At 54.5% G+C, this 17,775-nt stretch overlaps 2 protein-coding genes across 3 annotated transcripts in view; one reads left to right on the forward strand and one right to left on the reverse strand.

Moving 5' to 3' along the window:
• The window catches only part of WASF2 (WASP family member 2), a 34,055-nt gene extending 24,294 nt beyond the window's left edge, over positions 1-9,761 (forward strand). For both annotated transcript variants that reach the window (XM_071576691.1, XM_071576690.1), the window contains 5 exons: positions 129-246; positions 995-1,125; positions 2,504-2,659; positions 4,448-4,968; positions 5,394-9,761. In XM_071576691.1, coding sequence (XP_071432792.1) covers positions 129-246; positions 995-1,125; positions 2,504-2,659; positions 4,448-4,968; positions 5,394-5,551 — 1,084 coding nt within the window. In that variant the 3' untranslated portion in view covers positions 5,552-9,761. The remainder of the gene's footprint in view (positions 1-128; positions 247-994; positions 1,126-2,503; positions 2,660-4,447; positions 4,969-5,393) is intronic.
• Positions 9,762-15,178: 5,417 nt separating this feature from the next.
• Positions 15,179-17,665, reverse strand: GPR3 (G protein-coupled receptor 3). Its single transcript, XM_071576670.1, has 2 exons — positions 17,432-17,665; positions 15,179-16,946 (listed from the first exon to the last, which is right to left on the reverse strand). The coding sequence occupies exon 2, from the start codon at positions 16,919-16,921 to the stop codon at positions 15,935-15,937; it is 987 nt and encodes a 328-aa protein (XP_071432771.1). The 5' UTR covers positions 16,922-16,946; positions 17,432-17,665; the 3' UTR covers positions 15,179-15,934.
• Positions 17,666-17,775: the final 110 nt, after the last annotated feature.

Below are 17,775 nucleotides of genomic sequence, written 5' to 3' on the forward strand. Positions count from 1 at the left end.
GGCAAGACCAGCCTGTTTGACCCCCTCACTGCACTTTTCAACTGTCATCTGAGGTTGTGCCTTGTGTTTGGCCTTCAGATGTGTGACTTGATCATTTTTTCTGTGTTGTTTTCCCCTCCCTGTTCCAGGGATGATGGCAAAGAGGCACTTAAATTCTACACGGATCCATCATATTTCTTTGACCTTTGGAAAGAAAAAATGCTTCAGGACACCAAGGATATCATGAAGGAGAAGCGGAAACACAGGGTGAGGAACTGGGAGACTTTGAGAGGGAGGAATAGGAGGTGGGAAGTGTTAATAAATCCTGGACTCCAAAGTTGCCATCCAAAATTCAGGTTTGCACTTTTAAACTCCTCAGGGATTAATTCAGTGAAGTTTTTTACCTGGTTTATCCTCATCTTTGTTAATTAAAAAAGAAAATAACAATACTCTTAATTGGTTTTTCCAAATGCCATCATCTTTGGGCCTTAATGTTAAATTATATCATACATGAAAGATACAGTTTTAACATACTTGATAAAGCTTTTGAGCAACTGGAGTATTACACATCAAAACAGATCATGATTTTTTTTCAGTTGAAGAAGAAAGGAGAGACTTGGGGTGTGTTAGAATGCAGTGAGGCTAAAGCCCAATTCTCTGTGGACAGGTGTCCACATTGCACCCCAAAACACCATCAGGATGATGGTGAGATTGGACAGCCTTAACAGAGAGCCAAAATCTGAGCTGATGTGGGGAACGGAGCTTTCACTCTGCCCTCGAGGAGGTTGTGCCAGGGGGCAGTGATGGGGAGACTGCACTGGGAAATCTGGTGTGTTATCTGTGCTCCCAACTTCTTTGTATGGGAAATCTTTGGAGCATGCAGCAATGGGGAAAGTAAACTAAAAATCCTCTTTGAGGATGTCTTCTTGTAGCTGCTACAGGTCTGTCCTGCCCCTCCTTGTTCCCAGTGAGTTTAAAGCAAAATGTGTTTCCTGTTTGTTTCTTCCTTCCTTAGAAAGAGAAAAAGGAGAATCCGAACCGAGGAAATGTGAATCCGCGGAAAATCAAGACCCGGAAAGAAGAGTGGGAGAAGCTGAAAATGGGACAAGAATTTGTGGAGTCAAAGGACAAACACGGTCCTGCTGGGTAAGCAAGTCTGGGGCTGGTGATTGGGATGCAGTTCACCCTGCTCTGCAGCTCCTCCGGATCCGCGGCACGGATCGATACTGCCACTAATCAGATTCTCCCCAGTAAATCCGTCTGCTGATTTAAAATTTGCCAAATAAATCAGGGAGCTACATGGCTTGAACAAGGTGGCAGGAACAGCTCCGGCAGCGAGGCTGCTCCCAGCTGCCTGTGGGCACAGAGGTGTCGGGAGCTTTGGCTCTGCCCCACGGCACTGCCCTCCCCTCACACCCAGCCGAGGGTGGAATCTCTGTGGCATTGTGGGATTGCTTTGTTACATTTCACAAACGGCTCTTCACACCCCAAAGTTGGAGCGGGGGCTGTCCCCATCCAAGTATTTCAAGCTACAGATCTCTCTTCAGCACTTCTGGCTTGGGAATTCATTTAACTTTTGACACCAGCAAGGCTGGAAGCAGACCGAATTCCCCACAATGCTCTTCTCCCTTGCAGCTTCCTTTCATATGAGAAAAAATCTCTCTTTAAATCACACTCTCCAGCTAAAAATAAAACTTGCTTTTAGTTTAATAGGAGAGCAGGTTTGGTTTCTAGCTGGGGAATCGAGCAGCACAACAGCACCATTTTTGTGCTCCTCTCTTTTTTCGTGTGTGTGTCTTCATGTGTTTGAATTCACTCAGGGTCCAGATCCCCCAAAAATGGGGTGGTTCCACCACCCCAGAGTGAAACGAGCTCACTGGGGGTCTCTTCCTTCAGTACTATTCCAGCTTTGGATAGTTGTTTCTGGGGTCCTTTTTGATACTCTATTCTCAGTTTTTTGGCATCTTTTGAGTACCTCCTCTGGTTTTGCCACTGGTTGATACTCAGTGTAACTGCAAGTTCTTTACATCCAAGTTGATCAAAACACTCTTAAGTGTTTTCACAAAATGAAATGTTAAGAAAAATCTGTTTATTTAGATGTTTTCTTCTTTATTCAAATACATACTAGTGCTGTTCTGGTGTGTGGCAGCAATAAACAAACAAGGGAGCATCTGGGCACCTTTTAGCCAAAACTTTTAATCTCATTTTAATCTCGTTTTACACAGAGCAGACTAATATAGGTGTACATAGTTCTTTATACAGGAACCTTTGAGAAATAGAGGGGGTTTTAATGTTGCAGAATCCTGGAATGGTTTATGTTGGAGGGGATGTTAAAGATCACCCCCTGCCACAGACAGGGACACCTCCCACTAGACCAGAGTGCCCTAAACCTCATCCAGGCTGGCCTTGGACACCTCCAAGGATGGGGCAGCCACAGCTTCTCTGGGCAACTCTCTGGGTTAAAACAAGCTTTAGACATTGCCTTGAGCTCATTAAATAAGCTGCTGACATTGCTTTGGCCCAGGTACCCCTCCAACATGGTGTATCAGAACGGCAGCATCGGCTCCAACGAGAGCATGGACGGGAACTGTTACCCGCCACCGCCACAGACTGACTCCATTGTGCCACCACCTCCTGCATTCCCAGATGACAGCCTGCCTCCACCCCCGGTGGAATTTAGGTAAGCCTACGGGATCCCTTCTGTCACCAAGGAGTAGTAGGTGGTGTAAAAGGATGACATGAGACAGGCTGAGATAGTTCAGCAGAACTTCCTGATGGGTGTTGTATGGGAACCAGAATGCTCCTGTCTGGAGGGGAAGAGCAACTTGCAGGCAGGGGCAGAGGCACAAGCAGCACAGCTCTCCATCAATCCCAGCCACTGTCATCATTCCCAGGTGGAAGGTGAGAATGAAGAGCAGATTTATTCCACAGCAGGGTCCCACTGGATGCTTTGGCTCCATTGCCTGGGTTTTCCAATGCAGTTGTTCCAGTGTGTGGACTTAAGTTCCTTACATTCCATTTGCACAGCACTCTCAGCCACATGGTGGGATTGTTGGGGTGTCCTGTGCAGAGCCAGGAATTGAACTCCATGATCCTTGTGGATCCCTTCCAACTTGGGATATTCCATGACTGAGCTTTGCAAAGAACAGCTTCTTTTGCCTCTTTTTTGTTCCCATTTGTCCTCTGATCTTTGGGAAATGCACAATGTGGGCACTGAACGTGTAGATGCAGTTGAATTTCAAGGGCTTGAGCACAGCAGCTGCCTCCTTCCCAGAGACTTGTGTGCAAGTTCAGGACATTTACTTGGGATTGGATGAAATGGTGACTCCCAGGCACCTCTAGAGATGAGAGCTGCAGTCCAGCAGTGGCTGAAAACACAAAGGGTGAAACAAGAGTAGACTTTTTGTTTTAAAGACAGTAAAACAGAATCAAGAGTAACAAGAGAAAGTCTGTCTGATAGACAGGGCTGCTTGGCTTGTCTCCATCTTATCCAAAGGCAGCAATGCTGCAGCAAAGGCTCTTCTGATGTGTCAGAGAGACCCAGCACTGCACTCTGCAGCCTGTGCCTCTCGGGCAGAGCAGACACGAGCTCTCAGATGAAGCTCATGCTGCCTTGTGCGGTTGCTTAGATCTCTGCCCAGCCACACAGATCTCCCCTCTCTGGTTTTGCTTTGGTGGTTGTTTTTATAAGGAACCCTGGGTGCTTGGTTTGATCTCCGGGAGTCTGTTTTGGATCAGCACTGTTAGAAATTGTGACATTTTTGTGGCATATGTACCTTATTTCTTTGTCTTGCCGTGGAAGGAGGTGTCAGTTTGGGGTTTCCCTTACACATACACGGGTAGTAGAATTTTCTGGTGTGAGCACAGCCTCCATCATGGGACACTGAGTGACTCATGCATCAGCAGCATTGGGTTTCCATGTCTTCCTCTTCACTCCCAAGGCGAGCTCTGAGACATGGCTGCTGCACTCCAGCTCTGAGCCATGGAATCCAGTGAGGAGATCTGTTCCTAGCAGGTGTTCAGAGCATGTGCTTTTCTGGCTCCCCTGCCCCTCCTCGTGCGATTTATCATGGCAGACATCCCTCCCTAGTGTGTCACGAGCCTGTCCTCACTGAGGAGGGTGTTGCTGCAGGAGCTCTGGGGCCAGGAGGCTGCTCTGAGCTCGGCCTCTGATGGAGAGGTGAGGTAGCTGGTGTTCTTGTCAGCCTGGGAGATGGGATGAGGGATAGCATTCCTGCCCGTCCTTAGCAGCTTTCCTTTGTTCTGAAGGGGTAGGCCAAAAGAAACACTGTGAGGGAACTAAAACCAAGGAGTGAGATCTCATGGAAACACCAGTTTAAGCTGGAACTTGGATTTTTTTGTCTGGACTGCAGCGAACACACATGATTTGCATTAACATTGAGACTGTACAGTCTGATCTGGCTTCACAGCTAATTCCTTGTTGCCTTCTCTCCTTCTGTTCCCACAGCTATCCTGCAGACAACCAAAGAGGTTCTGGTTCTGGAGGGACCAAACGGTCCAGCCTGGTCAGCCCGAGCCACCCACCACCAGCTCCTCCAATCGGATCTCCCTCAGCAGCCAGGCCGGGCTTTGCTCCCCCTCCAGCTCCTCCTCCACCACCACCACTGATGGGAAACCCTCCCCCTCCACCACCTCCCATGGGCTTCCCCTCCCCAGGAACCCCACCACCACCCTCACCCCCTTCTTTCCCCCCTCACCCCGAGTTTGCTGCCCCTCCACCCCCACCACCCCCTCCAGCAGTCGACTATTCCAGTGTGCTCCCACCTCCTCTCCCTCAGCTGGGCAGTGGGAGTGCACCACCCCCCCCTCCGCCCCCTCCACCCCCTGGACCACCTCCACTGGCTTCTGGTGGGCTGGATGGCCCCCCACCCCCTCCTCCACCCTCCGACACCTCGGCCTCCAAGCCCAAGTCATCGTTGCCCACGGTTAGCGATGCCAGGAGTGATCTGCTTTCGGCTATTCGGCAAGGTGAGGTTCTGTTGCCATACCAGCTTTCTCCTCTGGCTCTGGAAAATCCCACAGAATCCCAGTGGGAGCATTTGGGGGCTGTCTCATGTAAGCTGTGTGACTGTCCCACTGCTCGAGACCTGTCCCTTGGGGTCCCTCCTTGTCTGCCCACCCTGATGAGCACTGTTGGGATGGCAGTGCTGGAATTGGGGTGGTCCACATTTGTTGTGGATTCACAGCAGTGGTGTTACCCCTTGGAGCAGCACAGAAAGAATTTGATTCCCATTTCACCTCCCCAGCCAGCCTGTCCTGGCTGTCACTCACCATCAGTGTTATCCCAGCACTCCCAGCCTGCCTTGCTCAGAGGACTGTGACAAGGCTGCGTGGGAGGCTCCAGTGCGACCAAAGCCTTTGCATGATCCCCTCGGTTCCCTTCTTCCCTACAGGCTTCCAGCTGCGCAAGGTGGAGGAGCAGAGGGAGCAGGAGAAGCGGGATGTTGTGGGGAATGACGTGGCAACGATCCTGTCGCGCCGCATCGCTGTGGAATACAGCGACTCCGAGGACGACTCCTCCGAGTTCGACGAGGACGAGTGGTCGGATTAGCCACGGTCCCATCCCCTTCTCCCCTCCTTTGGGTTCACTTCTTACAGAGAATCAGGTGGCCAAACCTTCCACCACATCCTTTCCATCCGTAACCAAAGATGTGCCAAGGGTTTTCAGACAACCAGCAGCATATCTCCCCTCTCCCTCCCCCTGCGGCTTTGGCAGGACTTTGTGCTCTGCCTTTCCAAAAGGTCTCCTCATGGACACTGAGGATGCGGCGTTGGGATTTAGCTGGAGGGGGTGTAACGGTTGCTTATTTAAAAGAGAGCTAAACCTCCAGATTCTCGATGCCACCAGGCAGAGCACACATAAACCCTCCATCCTGAGGGATTTTTAAAGTAAAGATGGATGATCCTGTTGCGGCCGCGTGGCCTTTCGGATGAAGGACATTTTCAGCTGGTTTTCTCAGTGCAACAGCAGACAGTTGATCTGATGGCTCTTCCTTTCCAGTGAATACTGGTAGTGCTGCAAGAAAATGGGCTTTAAATGTCAGTTCTCTGCTGCATCCCACTGTCAAATAATCAGGTTTTTGGCAATAGTGCACAATTCTTTCCCCTCTGACCTCTGAGTATTAATTCCAGACCACCCTGTGTGGGGTGCATTTCTCGACTCCAGAGTACCTTGGGTGCACTGTAAGGAGGGACTTGTTTTATTTTAAAAGCTGCCTTTACCTTCCTCAGATCTCCTGGACTGCTTTGCCAAGAGGAGACTTGCACAGAGGGATGTAAAACCAGGGCAGGATGGTTGCTCAGCTCCCCACTTTTGGGAAAGCAGAGCCACTGCCCCACTGAGACACATCTGTGGTCAGCTCCGAGTGGGGGCCAGACCCTACTGGGCTGATTTCTCCAATTCATGCTGAGATTATGTTTAAAATTTCCAAATCCAGTGCCTAGAGCAGGGAGATGGGGTGGGGAGGGGTTCTCTGAACACCAGGCACTGTGGTGGTCTTTGGCCCAGCCAGAGCAGTTTGAGAGGTGCTTTTTTTAGTAGTATGACCATACTTTTAACACAGGGACTTAAATGCTGGTATTACCTTTGCTTCTTCTCCCTTCCACTTAGGGAGGGGAGTTTGTGTGCCTAAAAACATCGCGTGTGTGGACTGAGTTGCCCATCAGTTACATCAGATCTAACCTGCCCTAACTTTGCTACTATAATTCATTAGTTAATTTTAAGAGAATGTTTCTTCTCCTCACTAACCCTGTGAATTAATTCCCAGGCTGCTCACTACAGATCCAGTACTGGCAGGGGAAAATGGGGAATTTGAACTAGCTGACCTCGGTTTTATTGCTGTTTTATGTTACCTTACATAGAATATGAGCATATCTTAGAAATCTAACCCAAATACCCTTGATGTGTATTTTAATTTGGACATGACTCCATCAGGGTCATGCAAAAAGCAATTCCAAAGCCTTTTGGAGGTTATGGGTCCAGCTGTTGTGGGGTGTGTGTCCCACTAAGACCAGCTCTCCCACCTTTGTGCCTTTTCTAAAATATTTCACCAACCTGTGCCTGTTCTTTCTTCCCTGGTTGTCCTCCTTTAATGATGTTGCTGATACCTGGAACACTGGGCCCTGCCTGAGGCTTCCAGCTTGCTTGGGATTTGATTGATGGCCTCAGCTTGTGCCATCGAGTTCTTACTGATTCCTTGTGTGTGTGCCTGTGCATTTTAATCTTGGCCAGAGCAGACAATGGCCTTGGAGGTGGGATTCGGGGTGCAGGTCAAGCTGGGATCCAGTGAGCCCCCCCAAAATTCCCTGGATTGCTGCACCACCAGGTTTTGTCTGCAGCTCAGCTGCCAGGCAGGATGCAGAGGGCGTAGGCAGCAAGGCATCCCGATGGGCTGGGAACATCTGAGCAGCACTAGTTCCAGGTTCTGGAAGAGGGAACAAACCCCTGGAGTGCCGGTGAGCCGTGGTGCAGTGGAGAGACTTGGAAATGCAAAGGGATGATTGCTGCGAGTGGGGTGAGGGGGTGAGGGAGTCACTGCCTCTTGTTCTGCTGCTCTTTCTGGGAGCATCCTCCTCTGGCTGCTCCTGGAGACAGGTTCCTGGGAAAAACAGACCCCTGAGCTAAGCCAGGCTGACAGCAGCCTCACACAGGGAAGGAGGAGCTCACAAATGCCAAACCTGGGTTAATTTTAAATCGCCTTAACTAGACTTGGCCCCTGCTGGGAAAGGGGAGCGAGTCTTCCTGTCGCCTGAAATACTGCAAAGTGCCATATCCCCGTGCCCTGCATGGATGGTCTGCCAAGCAGGGCCGTGCCTCAGGGTCCCCCCTCCCTCTGCCTGTTGCACAAGGGTGTTGCTGTGTGGGCGACAGGGCTCAGCCCCGGGTGGAGGCGGCTCCTCTGGCCCTGCTGGCAGCGGGAGGGACGCTGCCTTGTCCCTGCAAGCCTCCTGCAACCACCCTCTGCTCCCACATCCCACCCCAGGGTGGGAATCAGAACTGCAGCATCAGGGTGGTGGACAGGTAGGGAAGGTTGGTTGGACTTTTTTATATAAAAAACATCTCCTTTGATCCCTGTTTTATTTAAAAAACTGATTGCCAAGAGGGATGAGCCCATGTGGGGATCCCTGAGAAGCAGCTGCTGCAAAGGGACCATCTCTGAGTACCGTTGCAAAATCACAGAGTGCTGGGCCACCAAGTAAGCTCAATGTTTTTTAAAGCAGTAGGGGAGGAGGAGAGGTGCCAAAAACAACCTTTGCAAGACAGAGCAGCTGTGCTGTAACTGCAGGGCCGAGGGCGCTGGGCTCCCCTGCCATCGCTGTCGGCATGTCGTGCTCACTTACTCCTTCCTCCCTCTTCCTAAACGAGGCCAGGGTGAACCTCAACCATCTCACAGAGCCCAGAGCACCACCTCATCCCCTCTATGAGGATCCCTCTGCTTTCCATGTCATCCAGACAGAGCCTGAGCAGCCATTTCGTCCATCCTGGGAGCCGCTTGCTCCGGGTGTGCAAGTTGGGGCAGGTCACCCCTTCCCTCCCTGCGCTGGTTAAACATTCTCCCGGTGTCCTCGCCCGCAGTGCTTGGCTGCTGCTCCCGGCAGCCTCTCCCTCCCCCGCCGCCCCCCTTCCCGCTCGCTGGGAAAGCCTCAGCCCGGCTCCCCGGGCTCAGCCCGGAGCCTCCGCCGCAGTCGGTGACCTTCACTGCTTCTCCTCTCCTTATCAGACCCAGAGCACCAGACCAGAGCCAGGGAAGGGGCTCCCGGAGCTCCCAGATGGCCGAGGAATCGTGCAGAGTGGCGTTTCAGGGGAAGGATAGATTGGGGTTTATTTTTTTTTCTCCAGTCCATGAACTTATTTAACGTGTTTCTTTTGGAAGTGCCTGCCCTGAAGGGGCTCTGGTGGGAGCTGCCTGGCAGGGCAGATGCAGCTGCCCCGGGTCAGGTTTCATTGCTGTTGTATTTCGGGGAGGGGGTGGTTTCTTCTCTTCCTTTTTAAACAAAGCCTTGAAGTGGGAAGTGGACCCGATGTTTTTATTACTGTATTAACATTCGTTTTAATTCATTTCAGAAACTAACCCATTTTTCTTCCTGATTAGAATGTCATAGAATTAGACGAGCTGTAACCCCTCCTGAAGTGCCTTATTTTCCTACATGATATAAATATATTTATAAAAGTAATTATTCCACTTGTATCTTAGGGGTTTATTGCTGAGCAGAAGATAAGGTAGGAGAGGAGGGAGGGGAAGTTCCTTCCGTGGACCCAGCAAGGCTGGAGGTCAGAAGGGTGACATTTAATGGATACTCTCAGGGTGCAGGGGGTTCCTCGCTTCAGACCAAAGGAGTTTCAGCAGTGAAACTCTGCTTAGAAAGAAGAAAAAAGACAAAAAGAAAAAAAAAAGAACCTTGTGAGCAAAATACTGTAGATTTACCAGGTTTGGGGTTTACCCCTGCAAAATAAACACTGATGGTTGGACTCTTCAGGGAGGCAGTGGCTGGTGGGGGATTGGAACCTGCTCCAAGTCCACACCTGCACATCCCAGTGCAGACTCCCTGCCTTCGGTATTCCCATGTAATGTCTGTCTGTGCTTTTCCCTGTCGGTTGCTGTATAAGCCAGGCTTTCCTGCTGCTTTGTTTTGTTGTTTTTAATAATCAGCTCAGTAACCCCTGGATGAAGATCCCAACTGCAAATATTTTGTAATGTACATGTATAAAAAAAAGTAATTTTTTGATCCTTTTTTAAAACTTGATAAAACCTTTCTATCCAGTTGGTGCTTGTGTGTGTTACTGGGGGGCAGGTGAGCCTGGGCCTGGGCACAGGGGCTGCAGGGGCTTTGTGACTTGGAATCATGGAAGGGTTTGGGCTGGAAGGGGCCTTAAAGCTCATCTCATTCCATGGGCAGGGACTCCTTCCACTGCACTGGGTTGATCCAACCTGGCCTTGGACACTTCCAGGGGTGGGGCAGCCCCATCTTTTCTGGGCAAGCAGTTTCCTTCCCAGGTTCACAGGGAGGTGCTGGGCTACGAGTCACTCCTGCCTGCCCTTGTGTCCTTGGTGTGTCTCCCGGGGGTGCCAGGGTGTCCCTTGGGAAGCTCAGTGTCCATGGAAGTGCCAGCTGTGTCCCACCTGGGCGGAGGCTGAGGAAAGCCGGTACCTCCCAAGCTGTTTTGCAAACACCATCAGCACTGACACCTCTTCTGGGCTGGCGGTTATCCCTGGTGGGAGTTTGGGGGTGGCAGCACCAAGGAAGCACCATCCATGAGGAGCCTCCTGAAGGCACTCCCTGCCACAGGAAATGAGCCCAGGCTCCATCTTGCAGAGCAGTCACTGCAGCTGGGCAGGGAGGGACTGCTGAGGCTTTTTGCCTCCATTTTGCAGCTCAAGGTCCCTCGTGCAGTTAATCTGCCTGGCAGGGATGGCTCCTGGCCCCGAGCTCAGGTGCCTCATCTGGCCTCGCTCTGTGTGGCTCCCATTTTCTTCCCGGGCACTGAAGAGCAACAAAAGGCTCCATCCCTGCTGCTCCTCATCCCTGCTTTTACCGTGGGCTTTGCTCTGCCAAATTCCCTTGGCTTTCGGAGACACCGGTGCCTTGCTCTGCAGTGCTGTGCCTTTCTTGGCTGACAATAGTCCCTGGCTGCAAAACCTCATTAGATTAATTGGCCTTGCCAGCTCCTGAACAAGCAAGGCCTTTAGTCGTGCTGGGGCGTGGAGGACAGGGGAGGGAGGGAGGGAGCTCTGGGGCTTCCACGCTTCCTGGAGCTGTGTGTCCTGGCTCTTGGCTCTGGCTGGAGGAGCAGCCTGTGCTCCTGGTTCCCTGGATGGGTGTGGCTCTGCTTTTTGGGGTGCACGATAGCAAGTGGCCCTGTGCTTTTGGGGTGACAGCCCTTGGAAGTCATCTTTGGAGTTTGGGGGGGTGTTGGTGAGTGTTATGCTGATTTACACATTCTAAAACACAAGGAAATCTCAGTCCCAGATCTGGGGTAACCCACAGACCCTACTCCTGGAGCCTGGGGCTGGGAGAAGCCTGGCAGTGATGAGAATTATTGGGAATTGTGTGCGCTGGTGCTCTTGGAGCCTCAGCCCTCCCGGTGAGCTGCAGTTTCCTGCAGCGTCCCCACAGCTCCAGTGCCTTGGCACACCAACCTTGGCCCTGGCCTTTGATCTCTGTCCTTGGCTGTCTGTGTCTTCCACACAACTCAGCACCGGATCACAGCTGGCCGGGCTGTGTCTTCACAGGAGCCCCCATCTCCAAAGACCTATTTAATTTTCTCCTTCAAGGTGGTGTTAGCAACACCCAGAAGATGCTGCCGGCTGCCTTGGACGAGTGGGCTGTGTGTCCTTTCCACCACTGACGTCAGCTTCTCTCCCTTAATTCCCCCTCTGGGACCGAAGCAAGTGCAGGCGCTGCCAGCTCGGATCAGCGTTAACAGCCTGCTCTCCCAGTGTGTGGCAGCGCTCCGCCGTGCCAATGTCACCCCCGACTCGCGCTGCTGTCCCTGGCCAAGCATCCCAGGGTGGTGGGAGAGCACTCCCCTCTCCCAGCATCCCGGGAAGGGCCTGTTGCCAGTAGAGAGTCCCCGTTCCTCGCACGTAGGTGTGCTGAGATGGCAGCTCAGCCCCTCAGAAATGGCTGACTCCTTCTCTCTCGCTCTCTTGCTGCCTGGTGGGTTTTTTTCTCTCCTCCTCCCTGCCTTTGCCGTTGCCTACGCGGTTGTGTGGGGAAGGCAATCGGCTCCCGTGCTGCGGATGGCTTTATCTGTAACTCTTCCATCTGCTCACAGCAGCTCACAAATAACCACGGGGTGCCAGAGGAATTATGTTATTTGGAGCTCAAGTTTCTGCAGTCTGGCAGGGCAGCAGCTCTGCGCCGGGCTCAGCCACTCCGCAAAGGCCAGCACCGGCACGGCGAGGGCTCGAGGCAGCCGGTGCAGAGCTGGGGATGTGGCCAGGGATGGACTGTTCTCCCCATCCAGACAAAGCCCCAGCCCTCAGCCAGCCTGGGAGCCTCGTCCTCTGGGAGCTTCCCATGGTGAGCAGAGGGTCCTGCAGGCCCCGGGTCCCTGCACTCCATCCCATCCAGGGCTCGAGGCACGAAGCCACTTCCACATCAGCTGCTTCAGCAGGAATGAGATGGGAGGCTGCTGACCCACTCCCCACCCTGCACTTTGCTGTCTCTCACCCAGCACAGCCTTTTCAGACAGACTTTCCTCCCTGGGAAGCACCACCCGCTGCCTCCCGGAGCCACAGCCATGGTGGTGGCCCGGGATGATGCTCCGAGGCTGAGCCGCGCCGGGAAATGCCTCCTGCTGCCTCCGGCATTTGGTAAAACGCTTACAGCAGGGCCGTGTTTTCTTCATTTCCTGCCTGCTCCTGCTTCCAAGGAAACAAAATCCCCCAAGCCAGGGCTGAGGTTTCTCATTTAAATGTAACCCAGGCCCATAACCACAGCTGCCAGCCCTCCCCATGGCCTGGCATTCCTGGGATGGTGCAGGGATGATACTGGGGATTGTGATCCAGTCACGGGTGTCCCAGTAAGGCACTGGGTGCAGAGACCCATCCCTGGGGTGGGATGTGGGCAAAAGCGGTGCTTGGCTCTGCCCCAGTGAGGACACTCAGGGTTCAGGGTGCCAGTGGGAGGTTTTGGGGTAGAAGCAACCTCCTCCTGTCCTTCCATCTGGTGAAATTCCTGTGGTTTTTTGGCACCAGGGCTGGAGCAGAGGCTCCATAGTGGGTGGTGTGGGGACCAGCCCTGGCTTTGCCGTGGGTGCTGCCAGCACTCTCACCTGCAAAGTGGCCAAGGGTGGGTCCTTGGAGCCAGATCTGAGTCCCTCTGCTGGCAAGAGGACCAGGGCTGCCCACGCTGGGAAGGGAAACAAATCCCCCACTGAGCGCCCTGCCTGCACTGCAGCACAGGCAGGGCTTGGAGGCAAGAGCTGCCTGTGCTTACAGCATCTGCTGGGAGCCTGGGGAGGGCTGGCCCTGCCAGATGTGTGAGCACAGCTGGGGTGACGCCATGCCCACATCTCTCAGCTCGTATTTTAACCCCAAAGTTGGGCTGTTGGTCGCCCCTGAGCCCCTCCTGCTCATCCCCAGCGTGGGGGTGGCTGCTCAGCACTCAGGCATTTCTTGGCTGGATTTGACTCTTTTTTATAGCTCCACTTTCTGCATCTTTCTCCACCAAAAAAGGGAGCAGGCTGGGCCATGCTGCTGCAAGGCTGTATCTCCCCACTCAGTGCTGCCTGCTCCATCATCCCCAAAGGCCTGGAGCAGCTGGGAATGTCTCCTGACCCTCTGGAGTGCTGGGAGAAGGACCAACAACAGCAGGGTCGGAGTTGTGGCTCCTCCAGCCCTGCACTGAACCTCAGCTTCCCTCATCCATCCTGGCAGCAGGGAATGGGACACAGGTAGGAGGCAAAGGGTGTGTTTCCCACCTGGGGAAGGGGCACACGGAGCAGCCACATGCTGGGCAATGGCCCCACCGTGGTGGTTGATGGCCTTGGGGGATGGGGATGAGAGGGGGATGTTCTCAGGGGACCTGTGGTGGGGACAAGGGCTCAAAGGGCTCCAGTTCCAGCAGCTCCCAAATTACTGGCCATAGGGAGACCCCTTTGGACTGGGTTGTGATGAATTTTGATGCCATGTTGTCACTATGGGTCACTCCATCTCCTGAGTCCTGGGACACCCCAACCTCCCCCATCAACCTGGGAATCCTATCAGCTCCAGCACAGCCCTGGCAGGATCTGGGATGGGGGAGCTGCAGCCCTGTGCCCACCCTGACCAGTGGCTGTGGTGGGTGGGAGCCTGAGGGAGGTCCCAGCAGACCTGAATGGTGCTGTCTTTGTGCCCTGCACACCCTGTTGTGGCCCCCTGTCCCCAGGGAAGGTGACAGGGACCCCAGGGAGTGGGAGGGACCTGATGGGCTTACAGAGTGTGGAGAAGCTCCCTCTGAAGACATCAGCAGGGGAGGCACGAGGGAGAGAGAAGCTGTTTCAGCTGCCATGTGATGTTGACATAAGAACCACCAGGTATAAACTGCTCCTGAATACAGCAGGGCTGGGAATTATGGGATTTTTCACTGCTGGGGGAGGTGGGCTTGGGAATTATCCCCTGGTTGAGGGGTGGAGAGCTCTGGGGTACAATGAGCATCTTCAACCCCTGGGGACGAGGGAGAGCCTCAGATTCCCCATCCCCAGTACTGAGTCCAGCCCTGGGAGAGCAGGAGACATTTGTGGGTCCCTCAGCCTCTCTCCAGCCTCATCTCTCCTCATCACTTGCTGCCACAAACCCTTTCCAGAGCTGAGCCAAAGAAAATCTTTATTTCCTTTGCAATAAACAGCACCAACCCCCCAGGCTGCCACCAGGTCCCTGAGCCCAAGGTGAAGTGAAGCCTCGGGGGGGCCAACACTCATCCCACGGCACCAGCTGGGTCCTCAGCCCTGGGCTCTGCCACATCCCAGCACGTCTGTGGATGCACAAATGCCTGTGAGAAATCTGCTGGTCCCTGGCTGGGGTGGGCAGGGGCACGGGGGGCTCTGGGGGTGCAGAGTCCTGCCACTAAAGGGGCTGAGCTGCCCTAATTAGCATTGCCATCGTTAACCCTGCCTTCCCTGCGACAGCAGGTGTCCTATATCCTATGTGAGCAGTGGAATGGGAACCTCAGTGTGGGGGTGTGGGCAGAGCCCCCTGTGATCCCCTGCCAGGAGAGGGGTTGGAGTGCAGTGATGGAGAGAGTGATCCCACCCTGCTGGATGGATGGAGGGACCCTCGGATGGACACACATCGCTGGGAATGAGTCCTGGCCATCCCTGGAGGGGGGGACACATCAGATGTCACCGGCAGAGCTGGATGCAGCCCCTCTGCCTGCTGGGCACCATGAGGATGAGGATGGTCAGGGCCCTCTGCTCCCCCTGCCCCCCCGGGCCGGCTCCTGCTAACAGGATGTGATGGGTGGGGGAAGCGCTGTCTCTTGGCATCTCTTATCCGGGAGCAGGGAAATGGAGCGGGGAGATGGCCCTGATGAGACCTGGGGAACCTCAACCTGCTCTCCCGCCTTGGGAAACGCCATCCCACCCCCTCCCCAGCATCAAACAGCCACACCTCGTATCACAAATTAATTTATTCCCCTCCCACAGTTGTAAACAAGAAGCAGCCCCCCCACCTCGACCCCACTCCCAAGAGGTCCCACCCCATCACAAGGGGCCTCTTCACATCCATCTCGCCCCTCCAAAATGTGCAAATCCAGTCCCAGTGCAAAGAAAGGCTTTGGCAGGGGGAGCCCTGGGTGCCATGAGGGGGGTGGCAGCACCCGGGGGACCCCAGAACTGTTGGGTTTGGGGGTGCGGAGCCTCCGGCAGCCCCCTCCTCCCGAAGGCAGCGAGCACTAGAGGGCAGCAGGGCCCAGCGCTGGCGGGAGGGAGGCACGGAAATCAAATTAAATAATAATTAAAAAACAATAAATAAATAAATGGATGGACAGCTGGGAGAAGAGGGAAGGGGGTGAGTCCCTCCTCTTCCGTCAGTGAGTCTCTCCCTGCCTTCCCCAAACGTATAAAATAGATTTTAACTATCTGAGGTAAATAACGAGGTTGTAAAAAAAGCAAGAGGGGGACCAGCATTCCTGGTGTTGCCCCCCCTTAAGAAAATAAAGCATCGTAAATAGTTTTAAAGAAAATATGAGGATCTCCCCCCTCTCTCTCTCTCACGCATAAATATAGATTATATTATGGATAAAAAATATGCTTTTCTCTCCTGTACATTCAAAAAGTGGAAAAATAGAGGCGAAGAAGAAGGGGTTGTGCCTGAAAGGACAAGGCTGGGAAGAGCTCCTTGATTCCAAGAGCTCCTGCAACGTTGCCTTTGGAAAATGAAAAGGGGGAATTAAAGCAAATCCCCTGGCTGCAGTCGGTAAATGGAAGGTGCAGGGGGCGAGGGGGGGCACATCAGACGTCACTGGGGGAGCGGGAGCGGAAAGGCAGCGCGGAGGAGAAGCACCCGCAGCACACAGCCCACAGCACTTTCTGGATCTCCTGGTTCCTGAAGGCGTAAATGACGGGGTTGATCATGGAGTTGTAGGTGGCGGGGAGGAGGGTGGCGTAGGTGTAGAGGGCCGGGTAGGTGTAATCCCCCAGCAGGCAGTAGACGGCGAAGGGCAGCCAGCAGGACGCGAAGGTGCCCAGGATGACAGCCAGGGTGGCGATGCCTTTCCTGGTGGTGACGTAGTGGGAGCTGGCCAGCAAGTGTCTCTGCACGGCGATCTGGTGGGCGTGCCGGCACACGATCTTGCAGATCTGCACGTACAGCTGGAGCATCACCGCGAACACCATGAAGAAGGAGACGGAGAGGATGATGAGGTGGTTCTTCGTCAGTGGCCTGACGATGCTGCAGGCGGGCGGCTCCTTCAGGCAGTTCCAGCCCATGATGGGCAGGAGCCCGTAGCAGATGGAGGCGCCCCAGGTGAGGATCAGCATGATGTAAGTCCTGGTGACCGTCCTCTCCGAGTAGTAGGTCAGGGCGTTGTAGAGGGACAGGTAGCGGTCGATGGTGATGGTCAGCAGGCTGCAGACACTGGCCGTGAAGGAGGTGACCAGCAGTCCCACCGTGAGCAGGCTGACCGACTCTGACGGCGCCAAGTACACAAAGGCAAAGTGCAGGATCAAACCCAACCCTGCCAGGAGGTCAGCCGTGGCCAAGCTGCCGATGAGGAGGAACATGGGGGCCCGGAAGGCCGGGGTGTAGAAGATGACCACCACCACAATGGCGTTCTCACAGGAGATGATGGTCCCGGAGATGCACAGGACGACGTCCCATGGGTTCAAGGCGAGGGGTCTCACCACAGATTCCAGGTCCAAGGAGCTGCTGCTGCCATTCCTGGCTGAGAACCAGCCCTGCTGGCCTTCGCTGGAGTTGGGGGGCCCTTTCTCCATCATGATGGCAGAGGGTGACCTACTGCAGCTGAAAGCAAAAGCAGCCCCTCAGCACCTGCTGCCAGCAGGGAGGACCCTCACAAGCTCTCCCTGTGCCACCCAGCTGGGGACAGTCCTGCTTCCCCCCAAAAGTTGTCTGCAGGAGGGGGGACAGAGGGGGTGCTCGCTACTTGCTCCAAGAGGATTTTTTGGGATGAAGTGGTTAGGTTTTAAAAAAAATAAGTGGAATAAAGCCGTGAGGGGGGCAGGGAGGGAAGGACACACAACACCCCTGCTCCTGCCTGCCTGAGCTGATGGGGGTTGGGCACTGCGTGATTTTGGTGGATAAATCCCAGGGGAGCAGGACTGGCACTGGGAACCCCTCCCCAGGAAAGACTTCAGGACCAATGTGAGGGGGTCTCAAGCAACAGGTGAAGGGAGTGACCCTTTCCCCCCCCCCGATCCAACACCTCAGCAGGGAGAGACACCCCCCCAGCGCCACCATGCACCCCCAACCAGGTGATCCCCACTTACCTTGGTGGGGGGTTCTACCCCTCCCTGGGCAGGCAGCACAGCCCCTGGACGGGGTTCTGGGAGGCACGGCCGCCCCTCGCCGCCCTCCCTTCCCTCGGTGTCCCCTCCCCGCAGTGCCAGGCGCTCACCTGCCGGGATGCTGTGCTGGGCTGCCCGGCTGGGGGCTCGCTGCCATGGGCTCCGTCGAGTTATAGTGACCGAGCCCGGCCGGGGGGGCTCGGGGGGGGTTCTGGGGGTGACTCACCGCCGTCCCCCCACTAGCCCCGCTCGCCCCGCCGTGACGTCAATGCCGCCGGAGAGCCAATCAGCGCGCGGGCTGGCAGCGCGGGCGCGCGCGCGCCGCA

Source organism: Pithys albifrons, chromosome 24 (assembly GCF_047495875.1).
Source record: "Pithys albifrons albifrons isolate INPA30051 chromosome 24, PitAlb_v1, whole genome shotgun sequence".
Taxonomy (NCBI): domain Eukaryota; kingdom Metazoa; phylum Chordata; class Aves; order Passeriformes; family Thamnophilidae; genus Pithys; species Pithys albifrons.